At 32.0% G+C, this 21305-nt stretch overlaps 1 protein-coding gene across 1 annotated transcript; it reads right to left on the bottom strand.

Annotated features, from left to right (window-relative positions):
• Positions 1-16204: 16204 nt before the first annotated feature.
• LOC110812368 (uncharacterized) lies at positions 16205-19525 on the bottom strand. The gene is made up of 4 exons (XM_022039133.2): positions 19342-19525; positions 19088-19216; positions 18807-18990; positions 16205-18582 (listed from the first exon to the last, which is right to left on the bottom strand). The coding sequence occupies exons 2-4, from the start codon at positions 19126-19128 to the stop codon at positions 16471-16473; spliced, it is 2337 nt and encodes a 778-aa protein (XP_021894825.2). The 5' UTR covers positions 19129-19216; positions 19342-19525; the 3' UTR covers positions 16205-16470.
• Positions 19526-21305: the final 1780 nt, after the last annotated feature.

Here is a 21305-nt window from a genome sequence, read left to right as displayed (position 1 = left end):
AAACTATGGCATGTTTGTGAATAATAAGAAGGAATTTCTTTCAAAAGGTTAGCATTTATGTCTATCAGACAAAACATTATCCCAGTGATAGGTCCCAATTAGGCTAGGATGTTGGTTGTGATAGTTTTTTTACTTAAGGTGAGAAAATAACCAGTTTTAAAGAATCAAATTTCAATGCCTTATTCATAGGTTGCATTCCCTTAAATACAAAAACTTGAAATTATTTGTCCTACTTTTATGAACATGATCAAAGCAAATTCCTACTCCTATGAATTGATAAGATAAACATAAAAATGGTAATTACTAAAGTGTGAGAGTAGCTTCTGCGGATTGGTTGGCTGGCTGAGTCTGTATGTTTCCTTATTTCCTTGATATGTAGCATTTGGTTTAATCAAGATACTCTTAGTTTTTTATTGAGACCTATTGGTGTTAGGTTATGAATAGAGATAAAATTAATTGTATAAATTAAGTCAATTTAAAATTAATTAGCTGAAACTAATAACTAAAATTCTAAACTAAATTGATGTACAACCGAACAAAAATAATAAGTAGATAATAATCGCAAAATTAAATAGATACACGATTTTATATGAAAAATCTTTCAGTGTAAAGCGAAAAACTATAAATCAATCTCCGAATCAAATCCACTATTAACATAAATAAATACAAGATAATCTATCAAGAATTAAATTAAAAAAAAAAAGAAACAACATCTTCTTTGTTAAGCACTTAAGAAAGATAAAATAAAATCAAATTACTTTTTCGGAAAAAGACGAAATAGATGATGTCAGCGATGATATCACTGATGAGAGAGAATGATAACATCTTTTCCTTTTCTCTAGGCTACCACTAACCTCTAAATATATATATATATATATATATATGTATATATATATCTACCCCATCTTATCTCTCTTTTTCTTCCTTTTCTCTATCTTTCTTCTCTCTCTTTTTCTTTTCTGCACAGCCTCTCTCTTTTTGAATTTTTTTTCTCCTCTGTTTGATCTGTTTTTTCACCTTACTGCTCTTCTTTTATAAGTAAGAGTAACAGTGTAAACAAACTTTTCCACTTAAAAAAATTTTAAAAAACCTGAAATTTTATCTCCTGATTATTTATGCATCTTTTCATTTTTTTTTCTTTTTCTTCTTAATAGGCTAGACTTAACAATTTCCACTTTCAGCCCATGGGAGGTATCAACTCATTTATTATTTAATTTTCACTCAATCCCACCGTCTTGGTGTAGAATTGTGCTTGTCACGAGTCACCACCTTGATCATTATGTTAACTAAAGCGGTCTGTATTTTTTTCAAAGAACTTGTTTTTTGGTTTATTGCATTTTATCCCTTTTTTTGTCCGAATATTTTTGCTTCATTGACTTTTCATTAACTAAAAATAATTTTGATTTACATCCCTAAAAATCTGCTATTTCTAACTAAAATAATACTCTAAGAAGTAAAAATAATTTATTGTGTAATTATAGAATATTTAAACCATAATTATAAAAATATGTACAACTATTACATTCATAAATATACGTGGAAAGTATTAATTCTCTAATGAGTTGTCCATATTAACTCTCTTATGAGTTTTTCACCTTACTAACATCCCCCCTCAAATTGATGTTAGTCGATCAAGAAACATCAATTTGTCAACTAAAAATTGATGACATTGCCTACTCATGGATTTTGTAAGCACACTAGCTATTTGGAGAGCACTAGAAACATGTGAAAGAGAGATGACACAAGTATCCACAGCTTCTCATATTGAATGATAATCCACTTCGATATGTTTGGTATGCTCATAAAAATAGGATTGGTAATAATTTGAATAACATTTATGTTGTCTGCATAGAGAGGAGTAGATTGGATTGAGAAAACCTAAGTTTGGCAAGTAGCCCACGAAGCCAAACAATCTCAAAGCAAGCTACAAACATGGCTCAATATTCAGACTAAGGGGAAGATTTTGAAACCCGATTTTGTTTCTTACTCTTCTAAGATATTAAGGAATCTCTAAGAAACATACAGTAGCTAGTGGCAGAACGATGAGTATAAGGACATCTAGCCCAATCAGCATCACTAAATGCAATGAGACGAATTAGAGAACTAGTCAGAAATAATAAGTCATGGCTAGATGAGCCTATAAGATACCGAATGATGTGACAAACAGCTGCCAAGTGTAGATGATGTGGGGCTTGCATAAATTGACTGACTTATTGAACGGTAAAAGAAATATTTGGTTGTGTAATAGTAAGATAATTTAAGTTTCCACCTAATTGCCAAAATGAAGTAGGATCAGGAAGAGGATCCCATTCCTCACGACGATATTCCACATTCAATTCCAAAGGATTATCAACTAAAAAAAATTGTGAAGGCTAGCCAAAGCAATCAAATCTTGAGTGTACTTGTGTTAATGTAAGAACACACCAGAAGATTAGCTACAAGATCTTTCATACAAAAAGAATCCTTAAGATGTTGTTGGAGACTAGTGATCAATAAAGAATCAGTTCTTGTGATAACAATGTCATCTACATATACAAGAAGAAGAACATAACCTATAACTATTTTTTGAAGAAATAAAAATGAGTCATATTTACTTTGCACGAAAGAGAATTAGAGCAAAGTAGTTCGAAACTTGCCAAACTAAGCTTTGGGAGCCTATTTTAGGCCATAAAAAGATCTTTTTTAAATTTACACACATCTGATGTAGGTTTAGAAAACAAACCAAGTGGAGGTGTCATATAGATATTTTCTTTGAGATCACCATAGAGAAAAATATTTTTTTACATCCATCCGGTGAAGTGGCAAGCCTTGTGAAGTAGCAATGGCAATAGTAGTTCGCACAATTGTCATTTTTGCTACAGGCACAAAAGTTTCCTCATAGTCCACTCCATACTCCTATTTATTCCCAAGAGCAACTAAACAAGCTTTATATCGATCTAGAGTTCCATCCGAATGAAGTTTAATTGAATAAACTCATTTACATCCAATGGTCGAACAGATGGAGGACAAGATACAATGTCCTAAGTATGATTCTCTTGGAGCACTTGGAGTTTTTCCTTCATTGCTTTCTGCCAACACTCATGTTAGGCAGCTGGTGAGTAACATGATGGAATAAAAATAGAGGACAAAGTAGAGGAATAACCATACCAATTAGGAGGATGAGATACTCTGGTAGATTGTTGAATGATAGACTTTGGAGGGATAGTTGCGAAAGAAATACTAGAGACAGGTTCAGGAGAAGTCTTAGGTGGCGGAGCAATTTTAGGAAGGAGTAAAATCGGTTGACGTCGTTGATGGACACATCCAGGTTTGAAACACTCAAAAGATTGTGAGTCCTCAAAGGTAAGAAGAAAAATACCAACAAGAGATGACTCCATATAGGTAAAAAAATATATTAATTCTCAAAGAAAACAACATTCCTAGAGATACGAAATTTGTTAAAGCTAGGATCATAGTAAATAAAAACTTTTTGTGAAGCACTATACCCCATAAAAGCACATTTAAAAGATTGAGCTGAAAGTTTATGACGTTTATGGCAAGGCAAATGTATAAAACAAACACAACTGGATGTATTTAAGTTATGATAGCTAGGATATTTACTATAAAGACGATAGTAAGGAGAGTCAAGTTTTAACACCTGATATGGCAGTCTATTAATTAAATAAACAGCTGTGGACAAAGCTTTAATCCAATATTTTAGTGGAATAGACGACTCAATTAGCAAAGTATGAGTTACATCTAAAAGATGTCAATTCTTACGTTCAGCAACCCTATTTTGCTGTGGTGTATATGGACATGATCTTTGTGAAATAATTCCATTCTCAAATAAAAAATTAAGAAAATCATGAGACATATACTCTCCACTAGAATCAGATCTTAACACTTTAATAAGCGTAGAAAATTGAGTCTCAATGTAAGCAAAAATACTCTTAAAAATAGAAAACACTTTAGATTTAGTACGAAGAAAATATACCCAAGTAAACTGATTGTAATCATCTATAAATATCACAAAGTATTATTACTTAGCATGAGAAATAACAGGTGTAGGGCCCCAAACATCACTATGAATAAAATCAAAATATTTTGTAGCTTGTAGACCAATAGATAGAAAAAGAAGTGCTTTACTTTTATCTAATTTACATGTAGAATAATAAAAAAAATATCCATAAAAGAATTTTTATTACCCAACAAACCAAAATTCAGCAAATGAGATAAAATATTAAAATTCGAATGTCAGTAAACTTTTATGTCATATTTCACTTTTATTGTTAATAGTGGTATAAGCAAAAGATAAGGCGCGAGGAACGAAAAAATGAATAGGAAATAATCTCCCGACGTTAGGCCCCTTCACAATTGTTGTCCCCGACACCTAATCTTGCACAAGATAACTATTACGAGAAAAATAACGATCACAATTGTTATCTACCAATTGATGAACCGAAATAAGACTACCAGACAACCTCAGTGATATAAAAATATTTTTGAAAACTTGATTAATATCCCTAATTGTAGTAATTTGTAAAGTACTCTCATTAATAATCTCAATTTCTAATGAACCATGATAATTATGAATATTTTTAAATATATGAGATGAGTTGGTCATGTGATTTGAAGCAGAATAATCAACAAGTTAAAATTGAGATTTGGTATCATTACCATGTAGATAAAAGGCTAAAAAAGCTGAAACAATCATTTGTTGTACCATTTTAGGAGTAATTACAGCTGGTGTAGCTGTTCATGAGGTTGTTGTAGGATTTATAGATACAGCTGGTGCAACAAATTGATTGTTGATACTTACTGAAGTAAAATTACTTAAGCCAGCTTGAAAAGCATTGATTTTACGATTTTGAGGACGCATGGGTCATTCTTTGAGAATGTGTCCTTATTGTTTACAATAATTACAAAATTTCTTTCCACAATTGGTAGCAATATGACCATACTTTTTACAACTGTAACATTGTGTTATGCTCATATCTCTACCTTTTCCTTTTCCTTGCACTGTAAAAGCAAGATTGATAGTGTTCTTTTGTTGAAAAGTGGTTTGGGTTAAAAGACATTGTTCTTTGTGAAGCAGTTCTCCAAAGCAAACATCCAAGGGGGGAGAAGGAACGCAATTCATCAAAAATTGGTCTACCTAACTCTGTTTATAAACTTTTTGAATTATAGATAGAGATGCATAAGATATGTCAGCATAAATAATATCAGTAAATTCAGTCCATAAATTCTGAAATCCAAAAAAATAATCTTGAATAGAGAGACTTCTTTAAGAGTAATTAGCAATTTTATACTCCAACTAAAAGCATTTTGCACTATTGTTTTGATTGTACACTTTTTTGAGATAATCCCACATGCCTTTTGTATTCTTATATGGCTTTAGATTAAGTACAATAACAGGATCTACTGACTCTAAAATCCAAGTCATTACCCTAGCATCTTTGACATTCCACTGAAGTAACTTTTCAGGATCTATACGAGCTGGACACTTCCATTTATATGACCCCATAATTCTTTTTCTGTCATAAATAGTCAAAACTGAAATTCCCAAGCAGAGTAATTTTTTTCGATGAATCAAACATTGAAAGACTCAAATATAATTTTTTCAGAAATCATCTTTTTTAAATAACAAAAGAGAACAAAAAAATGAAGATTCCAAGACGAAGATCACAAAGATATCTAAATTATTAAAGCACTCAGAAGAAAAACATAGCTAAAAAAATATGAAAAAACTTGGAAAAAAAATACAAATTCAGTCTCTGATATCATATCACATTTTTTAGTTGAATGCTTTTGCCCTTCATCGGCTTTCCATTAAATAGAAATAATTCTAATTTACATCCTTAAAAATCTGCTATTCCTAACTGAAATAATACTCTATGAAGAAAAAATAATTTACAGTATAATTACAGAGTATTTAAACTATAATTATAGAAATATGTATAGTTATTACATTCTTAAAATATACATAAAAAGTATTAATTCTCTAATGAACTGTCCATATTAACTCTCTAATGAGCTGTCCACCTTACTAACACATTTATCTACTAATTCTGCACTTCTTGGAAGCTCTCTGGCTCTCCCTCTTCAATAACTTTGATATACTCATAATTGGAATATCTAGTAGATAAATGACGTGTTTTGCTTGACTTTTTAACATGAGGTTCTTCAACAATATGAGGTGGAGGTGGCTGCTCCCCCCTGCTCAATATCATCATTTACATTTACTGGTGCTGACACATAATCATTTTCATCTCCTTCATTACTAACATTTTTGATTCTAAGAGGAATCAATGCAGGAAAATGAATCTCTTCAATTGTAGTCTTCTCTGATATCTCAAAATTCAATAAGGTCTTGTGTTCATCAAAGATTACATCTCTGAACTTGATGGCTTTCTTTTTTACTGGATCTCATAACCTGTACTCAAATTTTGTATCTCTATAACCTAGAAGAATGCATATAATAGTCTTGTCATCTAGTTTATGTCTCTACTCCTTAGGCACATTCACAAATGTCTTGCACCAAAATACTTTCAAGTGAGAATAGTTAACATCATTCTCAAACCATATTCTATCAGGAATATCAACATTCAAAGCAGTTGATGGAGAAAGATTCATTATATAGCAGGTGATGTAAAGTGTTTCACCACAAAATGGCTTTGGTAGATTAGTCATTTTTAGCAAGCATCTAACATTCTCTATGATGGTTTTGTTTGTTCTTTCAGCAACACTATTGTGTTGAAGAGTACCTGAAACAGTCTTTTCATGTTTGATTCCATATTATAAATAATAATTCTCAAAATTTTTTGAAGTGTATTCGCCACTATTGTCACTACGAATATACTTTAAAGGTGTTGTTTTTTCTTTTTTCTACCGTACCTTAAAACTACTTGAAATACTGTAGAACCTGATTTTTTTCTTCAAAACAAATACCTAAATTTTTCGTGAAGCATCATCAATAAATATAACAAAGTATCTACTACCGCCTAATGATTCTACATCAATGGGACCATATACATCATAATAAACTAACTCAAGTACATTCATTTATCTTTCAGAAGAACTGTTAAAAATTTTTTTATGTTGCTTACCATATAAACAATCATTACAAGAATTTAAACTCGTATCTTTGGCAAAGAAAATGAAAGACTTCTTTTCCAGAATCTGCAATCTTTTCTTACTCATATGAGCCAATCTTCTATGCCACAAGTTTAGCAAAACATCTTCTTATGTTGCATTTAGAGTATCTCTAATTGTCTTCACTCGAGTCATGTACAGTGTGTAACACAATCTACCCCTTGCAACCATAATTAAATATTTGATATGTTTTCATTTTCTACCACCAAATGAGTTGTAATAACCATCAAGATCCAAAACATGTGTAGAAATTAGATTTAGGCTTAAATCAAGTACATGTTGCACATTTTTTAGAGTCAATGTACAACCAACATCTATTTGTACACAAATATCACCAATACCCACAATATATGCATAACTGGTGTTATCCATCTTTACTCTGCCAAAGTTTTTTACTTTATACATAGTAAAGGCATTCCTCATGGGTGTAGCATAATAGGATGCTACTGAATCAACAACTCACTCAATATTAAGATCAATAACATGATCATGATCCTTAATAAAAGAAAGTACGACTAGTTTTTCATTATCATTTACAGCTGCTGTGGTATTCTAATCATCTACCCCTTTTTTATTATTCTGTTCTTTTTTTAAAATTCTATAATTTCGCTTCATATGTCATTCATTACCATAATGATAACAACTGAATTTTTCTTTATTGTGTCATTTAGGATCTTTGTTTTCACTTCTATCTATGCTCTCTGTGACAAGTGCATGTGACGTATCAATGCTCATATTCTTCTTTTGATCTTCTCATTATAGAGACTATTCTTTACCATGAATGAAGACAAAACACCGTCTGAAGTAGAGTTACTAAGAGACACTACCAAGGTTTTCTAACTATCTGCCAACGAACTTAAAAGTAATAATACCTATATTTCATCATTTAGAGTTAATTTTATAATATTCAATTGATTTATCATATCTTGGAACTCACTCAAGTGTTCTGCTATTGACTGTCAATCTCACAGCTTCAGATTCACTAATTTTCTCATAATAAAAGGTTTCTTTTAAGTATTTTTTTCTCGTACATATCCTCCAATTTTTTCCACAAGCCCTATGCATTGACTTTTTGCTTATACCATGTGATTTACAAAATTGGTTAACTTTTTTATATTCACCACCAAAGTCAAATTAAAATGATTTAAGCTTGGTGTGAAATTGGCATTCAACATAAGCATTAAACTAAAGAAATTTAGAAAATAATTCACTTTTATTCTTAAGAAAATACACTCATATATATCGAGTAAAATCATTAACAAATATGGCAAAATAACGATGACCTTAACTTGACAAAGCTGGTGTAGGACCCCAAACATCTGAGTGAACTAACTCAAATGACACTAGACTTTTATGATCAACAGAGTATAAACTTAATCTAGACAATTTTCCTAAAAGACACGATTGACAGGGAATTGTAGAAGATAAGCTCGAACTTGATAGATTATGAGACCTGATAATAGAGGAAACCACACGGTGATGAGGATGTCCAAACTTAGAGTGTCAATCATCAAAACTTGAAATGGTGTTAACATTTGCTTGCTTCTTTGGTGGATGTAGTACATAGATTTTGTCTTCACTTGGCCCTCGTAAGAAGATTCTCCTAGTCACCTGATCCTTAACAAGAAAGTGTGAGGGCCAAAACTCAAAGAAACAATGGTTATCAGTTGTGAATTTTTGAACATAGAGCAGAGGTTATGTAATTTTTAGTACATGTAGGACGTTATTTAGTTGAAATTTATGAGGAAAAGAATGATAAATTACTTTGCCAGAATGAGAATTTGCATACCTTGGCCATTGTTAACCCTTAGGTGGTCACCATCAGTGTAGTCATTGGTAATGCTGAGAGAGGTAAGATATGGAGTTATATGGTGGGAAGTTGTTGTATCCGGATTCTATGGTAAGTATTGAGCACCTTGGTAAAAAGTGGGATTGTAATGAGGAGCAATCATCCCCATTCTTGGATTAACACAGGTGATATGCACTTGTGCTGGAGCAAGTTGCCGTGGAGTGTACCTTTTACGACAATGATCAGCCGTATGGTTTCTATAACCACAAATTTGACACGGTCCTTTGCGTTTGGATTGAGAGAATTTGTTGTAATTAGAGGATGGATGAGACTGTTTGGTATCAATGGTGGAAGAGGGAGCTTTCTGAACAATATTAGCGATAGATGAATCCTGAATGCTCTTTATCAAAATTTCATGGGCAAAAAGCTGACCATGGAGCTCATGAAACAGTACAGGTTCAGACTTCATATTGAGTGCAATAATGATTTCATGAAATTCCTAGCCAATATTGCGATAGATAATAGCATTGAACTTCATAGTGGAGTTGACGACCGATAGAAGCAAGTTCATCAGCCAGGGCCTTGGCCTTATAGAGAAATTAAGAGATAGATAGGTCATTGCGTTTCAGGTCTTGAAGTTTTATATGTAGATGGAGTTTTATGTTTTGATATACAGACCAAATGCATTTTCTAACGCACTCCAAACAGAAAAGGAATAGGGGAGGCCAATGATATAGGGAAAAATCTCCTCTGATAGAGAAGACAGGAGCCAGGAATGAAGCATCTGATCTCTCTTAAACCAAACGAAATATGCGGGGTTGGCAGTAGTAGTGGGTGGATCATTATTGGTTACTGTTTCAGGTGGGGCTGGTTCACTACCACCAATAAGACCCATGAGATTTTGGTAGTTAAGAATAGGGATGAATTGAGCCTTCTATGCTAGGTAATTTATGGTGTTTAATTTGATGGCAAACGAATGATGAGTGGTGGTGGGGTTGATGGATGAGATAGTGGTGAAGAGTTGCTCATCATTCGAAGTTGACAATGTGTTTTTCCCTTGTAGCTCTGATACCATGTTATGTTTACACGGGTTTAGGAGAAAAATATCAGTGCTTGCTTTCTCATTATGATGTGTATAATATATAATACAACATATGATATGGATAACTACAAGTTAAGAGATAGGAGATAACATATATATGATAATTATAAGTTGTTACACGATAAGTATAAAAAGAGTAGTTAACAGAAGATAGATGTCCTTAACAGTGCTGCCTATGAGGGAGTGGTACATTCTATATTAATTCACCTTAACAATCAGTGAATTTGTGTTGTATACCATACTTTGGCAGGAAATTGATGGAAATCTGTGGTGCAGCAAGAAAACCATGCTAATCAATGAAGGTCTATAGATAAATATTTAGTCTTTATGTAAAAGAGATTTAATTAACAGTGAAATTTTAGGTAACCAAACTTGGCAAGTGATTGAGTAAATGTATTTCATAAAGAAATGTATTTCATAAAGAAATGTATCTCATTCAAACAATAGTTACTTGGCATCAAAAACGTGACTATACTCTAAAAGTTATTATTGATATGGTGATTATGTATATAGCCATTTAGAGTAGACATTTACTTTGTAGTTAAGATGATGAGGGGGCATTAGTTCATGAAATGATCAGAAGAAATTGAAAATCTCCTTATATACACTTGTTCTATTAGGTATTTTTCTTTGAGATATTTATCTATCGGCTCTTCTTGGATGATCTTTGGTTGTGAGTCAGGGGCATTGTTATCCAACTAAAATGTTATCTTTATTAGTTATGCTGTTTTTTAATATTATCGTCATCATGGCAATTATATTTTTATAATCTTGGAAGTAAACATGCTTCTCAACTTGGATTCAAGGACTTATCTTACATTAATCGCATTTCTTAGTCATGATCACTCTTGAAACTTGCCTTCTTCCAGATAATGAATCTTTGATGGAAATTCGTGTACATAATGATTTTTCATAATCTATTCTAGCCTCTTTCCTAGTTATGGTTTATCTCTTGTATTTGGTGCTAGCTCTTTCTCTTGCCTTAGTTGGGATAAAAAATCTTATAATGGAGTAGAGAGAAAAAAGTGTTGCAAAGAAGAGGAGGAATGGAAAGTCACATTAGGATAACATCCCACCAGCTGCGTACTCTATTGTGGGTGATCTGGGGAAGAAAAGAAAATCTAGAATGGGTGAGAAAGAAAGTTGTTGATGAAGGTTCTAAAAGAATGAGAAGAGGAACGCTAATCTAGCTAGTTAGGTTGATTTTGGTTCAGATTTTAATTTGATGGAGTATGAATGAGAATATAATACATTTGCAATAAAATATTTGAAAGATAATATTCTAATTTGAAATTTATTCACGTTTTAGTATTTATGTGATTCTTCTCTTTCATATGAAAAATAAAAAATCTATCGATCTGAAATTAAAATTATAAGTGAAATAGGTTCAATTGTGCAAATTATGACTAAATTTTATATATTAAATAATAATTTTTTTTTGGAATAGAATACGTTTGAAAGAAATGTAATGTCAGATTGATTATGCTTAGTTAAGTGTCTATCCAACTTGCAATTAGTTACACGCTGAGAAGTTTGAATTCCCACCAACTTATATTACCTATATTATGACTTCAGAAACGATCACATTTTCATTTCTTGAATAGGTGAATAAGATACATCGAGTGTTCAAGTTAATGAATGGAGAATTATCGTATGTAGTTTAAATGGCTACCAACTTTGTAAGTCTGCAACCACATCTAAAAGCAATGCTCAAGAAGCTCTGATGGGAATTATTTCTAGTTTTCCTCATAAGAGATTAGAAGCTCATAATACTTGTTTCTTTTTCCATTTCCACCTCAAATTGTTGTTATATTTGTTGGTGCCCTTTTATTTAATTTATTGATATGGTTTCTCTAAATTTCTGTATTTAATTTGGTTAAACCTTATTTTCTTTTATTTGATTTTTAGACTTTCGATTATTGAAATATAAAATTTTATTAAGTAAATCCTATTTTTATCACTCTATCTATTAAGGGCTGCAATAAAAGTAACATAGCAGCCAATATTAGTATTTTAGCATTCTAAATAATTAGGGAGACAAATCATAGTAGCTACTTGGTGTGTAATCATATTATACGCGTACTATGGTTTTGGGACAAATTTAAAAATTTTATAAAATTTATTTATAAATTTTATTTATTTCAATAAGACAGGATGATAAAAATTCTTTGTAAAATAATAAAAACTAAATTCATAGAGTTTTATAAAAAATTTAAATTATAAAATTCAAATTTTATTTTTTTATATAATTTAAAATATATTATTTTAATTTTAAATGTAATTCTACAAATTTATTTAATTTTCTTTTAATATTTTAACATAATTAGTTATTTTTTAATTAAAATAAATATGAATTAACTTGTCGCTTAAATAAGCTAATTCAAAATCCATATATAATCCCTAATAAGTTTATAAAACTATTTTAAGAAATTTTAACTCATCTGAGCTTATAAAAGTATTTTAAGAAATTTTAATTTACAACTCAGCAACAGATTACACCAATTGTTAAACTTTTTCTTGGATTTCCATTCTAATCAATCAATGACAATTGCAGCATTGTCTTCGTATCATGTTATCATTTTGTCAAGTAGTATGATCAAAATAGAAATATTTTAATAGGAAGCAAGATCAGTTCGAGAATCAGGGACCAGGGCTTCATTTTTTTACTTGTAAAATAGAAGTTTCGCTCTTTGTTTATCAAGAGAAACTCAAAAATAAAATGGGTAAACAGCTAGCTTGACTGACTTGTCCTCTGTGCAGAGTAAAAAAGAGATTCAAGCTCTTTGAGACTAGCAGCTGCTTCCTCTCCAATTCGAGCTAACATTCAATTTGTCTTTTCAGCCTCTCGGCTAAACTCAGACATTCTTTGTTCAACACGGACATTAAGAGATGCAAACCCAGAAAAGATTGCTGTCTGCTTCAGCTCTGATACCAAACTAGTAGAGAATCAGCTGCCTAAGCCTGTTGATAATATAAATGGATCAGTCCTAACAAGTTACCAAAAGTCTGAGATTCTTTGCGGTCATGGATATCCATAATTAAGATCTTAAGCTGATCAACCATGCCATATTGTTTTCCTTTTAGCATAAAATTTTTAAATTTGTTCTACATATTCTCCATAGATCCTACAACTTTTTAGTACGAAACAAGATTCACATCTAACTGGATGATCCCAAGTAACTTTAACATAACTTGAACAAGTTCCTAAAAAATGGATAGCATGTGATTTAGTAACCTTCAACTTCCATGCTGCATCAGAGACCATAGTTAACTATTTCTAGAATGTCTTATAAGGTTCAAAATCTACTAGGTTGTATTTGGTTCAGTTTCCATCCAATTACTGGTCAATTCTTACTTCTGATTCCCATATAATATACATATATGTAGAACATAATTGATAGTGCTAGAGCTACTGTTCTTCCACTTTTAATTCTTTGACGAGGGGAATTCAATTCCTGTTTTCGAAGTGTGAGTTCAATCTCCACACCTAAGAATTCAAGATAGCAGTGTAATAACTTAAATGCAACAAATAATGTTTTAAATATACGTATCAAAGACTAATGTCAAAATTAAAACTAGAAATTGACTAGTAATTGAACCAAATGCAGCATTAAAAATCTCTATTATTTTTTCTTAGTTCAGTTATGCACACAAGAGAGAGAGAGAGAGAGAGAGAACAAGAAAACTGAGTCTTATCATTCTAGCTGCAAGATATATATATATATATATATATAAACAAGAAAGCACTGAGTCTTACCATTCTGGCTGCCCAGATCTCCATCATGAAAGCTTCTTGTGAGTTTCTGACGGGTAGATCAGTCACCTACAATAAGCTAGGTGCTATCTGATGAATGTGCCATCAAACAAGAAAATACATACAAGAATTAGGTACTGTTTAATTGCAAAAAAATGTTTCATTTTATATTTCTAAGAAAATCAAAGAAATTGAAAGGAGATCCCTTATCATGTTTTCGTTTTTGTCAAACCAAAAATAGTTTTCAGAAAATAAAAAAATTTTCTTGTGAAAAATGAAAATTTCCTTAACTAAACAGTCAAATAGCGTCTTGAGAATCGTAAGGAGAAGCCAGTTGGTGGCATCCAAAAGAAGGAAAGTTAATGCTTCCCCATATTTACAGCATCCACCAAAATCAATTAATGGCACAAACGTTATCCAGTGAAGACCATTAAGCTTCAGTAAAGAAACCCTTTAGAGGCAGTCCATGGAAATTTACAACAGGAACATGCCCTTTTAAGTCAAGTAATACAAATTATACTGAGTAAACAACCATCAGACATGAGCATAAAACTAAAAACCATCATGGTCTTCTAAATACAGATCTAGACAACAATAAACCATAAAAATCAGATAGCAAGTGTAAACCACAATAACACATCAGCGAGTTGATTCTTTACAAACAAGGAGTCATCACTGTAATATTCAAAAAGCCATCATGATCCCGTAAATATATATCTAAACAAAGAAGCTAACTTTGGAACAAATCAAGATTTTTTTAATGGAATTTATTTGAAAAAATTCACATCTACTTAACTAGGAAATAGTGAAAATCTCATATGAAATGACAAAAATTTGAGCCCATATGAAAGTTCAAGTGGAATTGGAACAATTATTTACAAATTCAACTAACTTTTCTTTTATCATCTTCTAACCAAATTTTATCCTCATAGTTCAACTATGTATGATTTCCAGATAAATTCTACAAAAAATCTTAATTTGTTCTAAACATAGCCTGCACCACAAACATCAAGAAGCAAGCATAAACCTTAAAAATTCATCAGTCAATTGATTATTTACACCCAAACAAAATCATGACTGACACTCAAAAACCTCAAAAAGAAAAATAAGCTTAAAAACCCATGGGGTTATTCTAAATACAGATCTAAACAAGAACACAGACAACAATAAAGAGGTACAGAACTGGATTCACTACACAACTACCACAAGAACCTACTATACATATCATCACAAATTCTTAAAAATAAAATCAAAAATAAATAATAAAAATGGGAAAGATGAAATGTGCACAAACACCGCGTGTATCAGCAGAACAGATCAAACCTACAAATATAAGAAAAGAACCAGAATTTTACAACCACAAACCAGCAAATTCAGCTAATCACAACCACAACTATGCTATACACAGAACCGAAAGATCCTCCGAAACTACAATATGAAAAAGGAGAGGAAGAAAGTTACCCGCGCAATGCTGACAAGGTGGGTAAAGTTGTCTACAACGTTGACGATATCAGTCTCCACTCTCTGCATCAAAGCCTTCTGCTTCTGTGCAGCGGAGGCAGCTGCTGCTGCTGTCGGACCCCTTCCCCCTCCCGAACCGCCGGCAACCCCACCTCCCAAGCCTCCACCTTTGTTCATCATTCTCGTTCTGAGTTTTACCCGGTAAATGAAATGGGCATTCGTCTCCTACCCACAAAAGATTTTCTTGGTTCCAGCTCTAAATTATAGGGTTTATATAGAAGCCCCTTTTGATTCTTTATCTTAAAAAATAAGTAAATAAGATAATGTAAAAATAAATCTTTTTGGATTAATTGAATTGAATTTTTTATATGTAATATTTTGAAAATAAAAATTTTGAAGTTATTATATTAATGTGAAAATTTTTGGGCTATTCATATGATTTAGGGCTATAGTAGGATTACAAATTGTAAATAAAACATATAATCAATTTTTAGCGTGTTCTATCTCTAATACTTTTGAGGGGTTGTAATTTGGAGCGTACCTTACCAATTAACCACAATCTTCTAATTCTATATGGAAATCTTATATCTTGTGATAATTTTGTAAGCTACATGGATTTTTTGGGGAGTTATCAAATAATTACTTGCATCACTACAAAGCATATAGATAATTGTCTCTAAATAAGCTAAATATTTTAATAATATATAAACTTATAATTACAAAACATGTCCATTTTAAGATTTTCTTGTTCTACACCAATTATTATTATTAGGATTTCATGTTAGGAACACAACTCTTTCAAATATAATTAAATATCCATCCTAATATATAATGCCACTTGTCATCCATTTCTCAATAGACACTATTTTCTTTCTAAAGATATAAATTACAGTTATTCCAAAGAATCTTGAAGTAGTATTCAAAAAAATAGGTATAAGTTGAAGTCTCTGCAAAAGACTGCCACCTCTACATAAAACTCACATTAAATTTCAAGAAGAAAAATCCACTGATAATTCACCACAAAATACACTTGTCAACGAATTTGTTTCTACATAAAGAAAACAAGCACAATGCTTAGGCAGAAACTTCTTGAATTATGTATACGAGCTGCATTCTCATGTGCTGAAGAAGTGGCAAAACAGTGAAAAAGAAATATGTATAGGTAGAAGAGTACTTGACCTAACCATCTACTTTGATTCCCTTGAACCATGCAATGCATTTCTGAAGCTAGCATCACCTTTCCCAATCAATAGTACGCAAATCTGAAGGAAGAGAAGCAGGATCGAGCTCCCAACAGTCTTTCAAAAATTCAGGGACCTGATCACCAGAAAGTTTCTTTGAAGGAATGTGATGAGAAAGCAACTGGATATAATCTTTTTGAAACCATCTTATAGCATGAGATCCAACTTCCTGCCTTTTAAATACCGTCCTGAACCCATCAACCTTCTCAAGGTATGCCAGGCTCAACCCATGGATGTCACTGTAGGATGTTAAGCACACAACTATGGCATAGTGTCTTCTTTCTCTATCTGAAAGGCTTTTTCCCCCTGCACCTAAAGCTGCTTCATTATAGAGTGCCCATACAGAACCTTTCTTTGGATAAATCCTATAAACTTCTCTGGCAGCTCTTTCACAAGCCATAACATGAGAAAAGATATTCAGAGAATTAAGAGAAGCCTTCTTGGCAACCTTAAATCTTCCACAAGAGATATGAAATCCCATTTTCTCCAAACAAATCAAGGATTCATCACCATGGTTCAGAATATCCAACCAACTAATTTTCACCTCAAAAGGGTTCAGTGAAACAATTTCATCAATCAAACAGTAATTCCTAGGCATTCCATCATGGTCATCATAAACAGCCCACACTTGTCCTTTGTTAAAACTCCTCTCTACTCTATCTTTATCAAAGTCGTAAAAATCCGAATCCTCCACTAATATCTCAAAATTCCCATCCCCTGAATTATGAGAATTCACAATTCCTGAACCTGTTTTTTTACCTGAAGCTCCTCGCTTGATAACCTCAGATTTTGCACTGCTTTTAAGTGCCCCCCGAGTCTCAATTTCAGAATCCACAATCTTCTTTAGAGCTTCGCGACTCTTAATTGCTGCATTTCTACTTTTGTTTGGAACTTCTTGCCTCTCAACCTCAGAAATCCTGTTCTTCAAAGTATACTCTTCTTCAATCACCGAATGTCTACTTTCTAATATCTCCTGCCTATGCCTCTCCTCTTTTTGTCCTTCACCTGTCTCCCTTTCCTTTTGCTTCAATTTCAACTTCGCTTTATTCAGCTTTCGCTTCATTTCCCTCTGCATTCCTGCCAAAGTTATCATTTCTTCCCCAGTTTTTTCTGACTTCTTTAACCTATCCACCACATCCTTAACTTCTACCCTCTTCTCTTCAGACCTTGCTAACACTTCCCCAACAGTACTCATTCTCCTCCTCAATCCCCCACTCCTCAATCTTCCCCCAGCCCATTGACCACCCGCTCCACCGAACTCCTTCCCTGAACCTTGATTTTTGTCTTCACAGCTACCACCGACACCATTATCTTCTCCTTCCAAACCCTCTCTAACCACTTTATTTCCCAAGCTCGCATTCCAAAACCACTCACCACCATCTACTTTTCTCTTCAACCTCTTACTCCTCTCCCTATGTCCACTTCCCTTCTGATTCTGATCACCACCATTTGCACTCTCAACCTCCACAGCCTGAAAACTTCTCTTGCAACTAGGGCATACCAAATTATGCCCCAAATACTTCTTGTCAAACTGATGCAGTAACCTACACCTCGAACAAGCGGTCCAAAACGTCTCCACCACGGTCGTCTCAACCTCATTAACTCTCTCCTCCTGCATCCTAATCCTAAGTATCATATCATATTCTTTCCTCTTAATTCTATCCGACAAAACCCCAAAACCCTCCCCCACAAGTTTAAATGCCTCTTCGCATCCTAGGTGTGGATTTTTATCAGGGTGCAAGACCAACGCAAGTTTCTTATACTGTTTCTTAATCGTATTAATGTGAGAGAAGGGCTCTACTTGGAGAATCTTGTACCAATCGCATGCTGTTCCAACAGCAGCTTTTGAGGCGACGTAAAGGATCTTGAAGGCTGTGAGCATTGAAGATAAGCCCCCCATGTTTGGGGAGATGCGGTGGGCTTTCTTCACATGCTTTAGAGCTGACTTGAAGTTTGAGTCCTTGAATTTGACTTCTGCTAGGGTTTTGTTGCGTGTTGCCTCTTCCAGTTGGTCCGGGTCTGAGCTTGCTGCCACTTTTGAGAGAAAAGCAACAGTTTCTGGAGACGAGATATTGAGGGGACAACAGATCCCATCATGCGAGTCCTGATAGCAGCTTGTTGATGAAGAAAATGACCATTTGACAGTTCAAAAGCAACAAAGGGAACATCATATCCAAAACAATTATCAAGAAAGAAAAGAAAAGAAAAGAGCAAATCAGTTCATATGACCCATTCACATTTGAAGTGGATCACTTTCCTAAGAATGTAAGAAGATAAAACGGTAACAAGCCTGTCTTTAAACCTCATTTGTTGAAAGAGAAAACCCACCTTTAGTCGGCGCTGATCTTGTACAATTTGTTTAGCACGGGCTCGAACCTCTTCTGGGTCAATCTTGGACTGGGGACGCACAACAAAGTCCATTGGTGTTGCCTCTGGCCTTGTGGCATGTTGCCTAGAAGATGATTCTGACCTTGAAGCTTGCTGTCCAGAAGATTGACAAGCTTTGCGTTCCCTGAATTTTGAGTCTCAATAACATTAGACAAACTGACAACAGTCGTAAAAATAAACCCAAACTTACAAGCAAACGAAATCAGTTTATTACATCATACCTTGAAATATCCAGATCGAAGTCACCATCTCTAGAGTCCATTCTATGGCGACGCTCTGGCGATGGCTCGCGATCGGCGATGGCATATCATCATAATTCCATTAATGCCTCACCTTCTTCATCGACATACCTGCAAAGAAACAATCTTCTGAATTACCCAATTGAAAATCGTAAACCTTAAATTACCATCAAATCACAAGATATGAAAATAGTCGTCGAAAACCCTAGAAATTAAGCAAGGAATAGAGAACTTACGGATTGTCTTCGTAACCCATCTCAGTTGTGAATTAAGGACGAAGAACAACGATTTCCAAAACAAACGATGCAATGACAGAGAATTATACTCGAAAAGAAACAAATGACGAACAGAGAAAACCGATGTAGACAGAGAATTCTGCCGTCCTCTTTCCCCTTCTGATCGACCTTACAAGTAGCCTGTAGCCCGCACCGATTTATAGTTTATGAGCTCTTGCTGACCCGACCCGATTCAAGATAATCGGTGACACTAAATAAAAAGCAGAAATACTAATTGAGTAATGTTTTGTTTAATTTTATTTAAATTAATTCATATCCTAATTTTCAGTTAAATTAATCTCACTTTTGAAAAAAATTAATCTAATATCTCCTTTTAATACTCTATTAATAAAATTAATTATAGTGTCACATGTTAAATTTAAAAATACATGACATTTTTTTATATTAAATATTACATCATATTTAATATGCAAAAAAATAAAATTAATTTAAATTAGTTTAAACTAATCTATATGATCAAACTAGTCCACATAATCAAATCAAGTTATTTTTTTAAATAAAAAGTATACCAAGTATATTAAATTAATGATATCAAAGGGATGTTATTCATGTACAAATATAATTATAAAACAGTAAGTATATTATATTTTAAAATTAAAGATTTTATATAATGTAATCATCTATATGTGACTTAGTTAATTCTTCTTCAATTCCTTCAAAAAATTTTCGATTCCTTTCTTTTTAAATCACTCAAAAAATAATTAATAAATTAATATTTACAATTTTCCTCAGTTGCTTATTCCCTACCAAATTCATAACTAAATCATATTAACATTTAATGCAAATAGTATATATGTTTTAATCTTAGTCTTATTTTTTACAAGATTAAAAATTTATGCCAAATATATAGAACTAGACAATGTCATATATGTCGTTGAACGAATGTTGATCAAAATTAGTTAAATATGTAATTATATTCTAATCAATTATATTTAATCATAAACATTATAAATATTAAATAGAATTTAGTTAAATTGTTTCAATGATTGTAATATCACGTGAATTCTACAGGTACCTCAATTGTCTTTGTAGATAGACTATAATAATGTTTATGTTGCTTACTCAAAATAATAATAAAAATAATAATATATGATAATTTGATTGTCTTTTCTTATAGAATCTTATACTCCTATGGTTATATTTTAAATTTGTATTAATATATAATTATTATTTCTTGTTATGATAATATTAACATAAAAATATATATAGTATTAGTTAATTCTCATTCCCTCTCTCGCTAGCACAATAAAATTAATTTAATTCTCAATAATAGCACTATAGAACTAAATCTTTATAATGATTTGATGAATAATAATTTATAAATACACATAAATGCCATTTTCCTATAAATACATAATATATATTATATAAAAATGCATATGTAATTCCATTGAATAAATTTTTAAAATTATGTCAATATTATTTTATATTAATAGTGTGACAGAAAATAAAAAGAAAAACAAAATAAAATACATGAAAAAATTAAGGATGGTGCATTGTATACAAGCAAAACCAAATTACAATTAGAAAAATAATTCATTTTTTCTTTTAATAAAATAAACATATACCTCCCACCTTTTAAAAAAAAAAAGTGAGAAGCATGAATTTAATTAATTACATAGACAAAAATGAGTTACTAAATTATTGTTTAAATTAATTAATTTTTAAGAAAAAATGAAAAAATTTATTTATAATAAAAAACTTTCCATAATATATATTAGAAACTTCTATATCATTTATATTTTTTTAAATAAATCTATATCTATTAATCTTATACTTTTACATTTTTTTTAGTTAAGTCTTTACAACAAAAAGTCGTTTGAACATGCAGCTGATTATATAATTACACTTTATATTATCGCAAAATATTAATACATTAAAATTTTTTCTGTAATTTATATTTT

This window comes from Carica papaya, chromosome 4 (assembly GCF_054855325.1).
Source record: "Carica papaya isolate Zhongbai chromosome 4, ASM5485532v1, whole genome shotgun sequence".
Taxonomy (NCBI): Eukaryota; Viridiplantae; Streptophyta; class Magnoliopsida; order Brassicales; family Caricaceae; genus Carica; species Carica papaya.
This window is presented reverse-complemented; position numbering and strand designations above follow the sequence as displayed.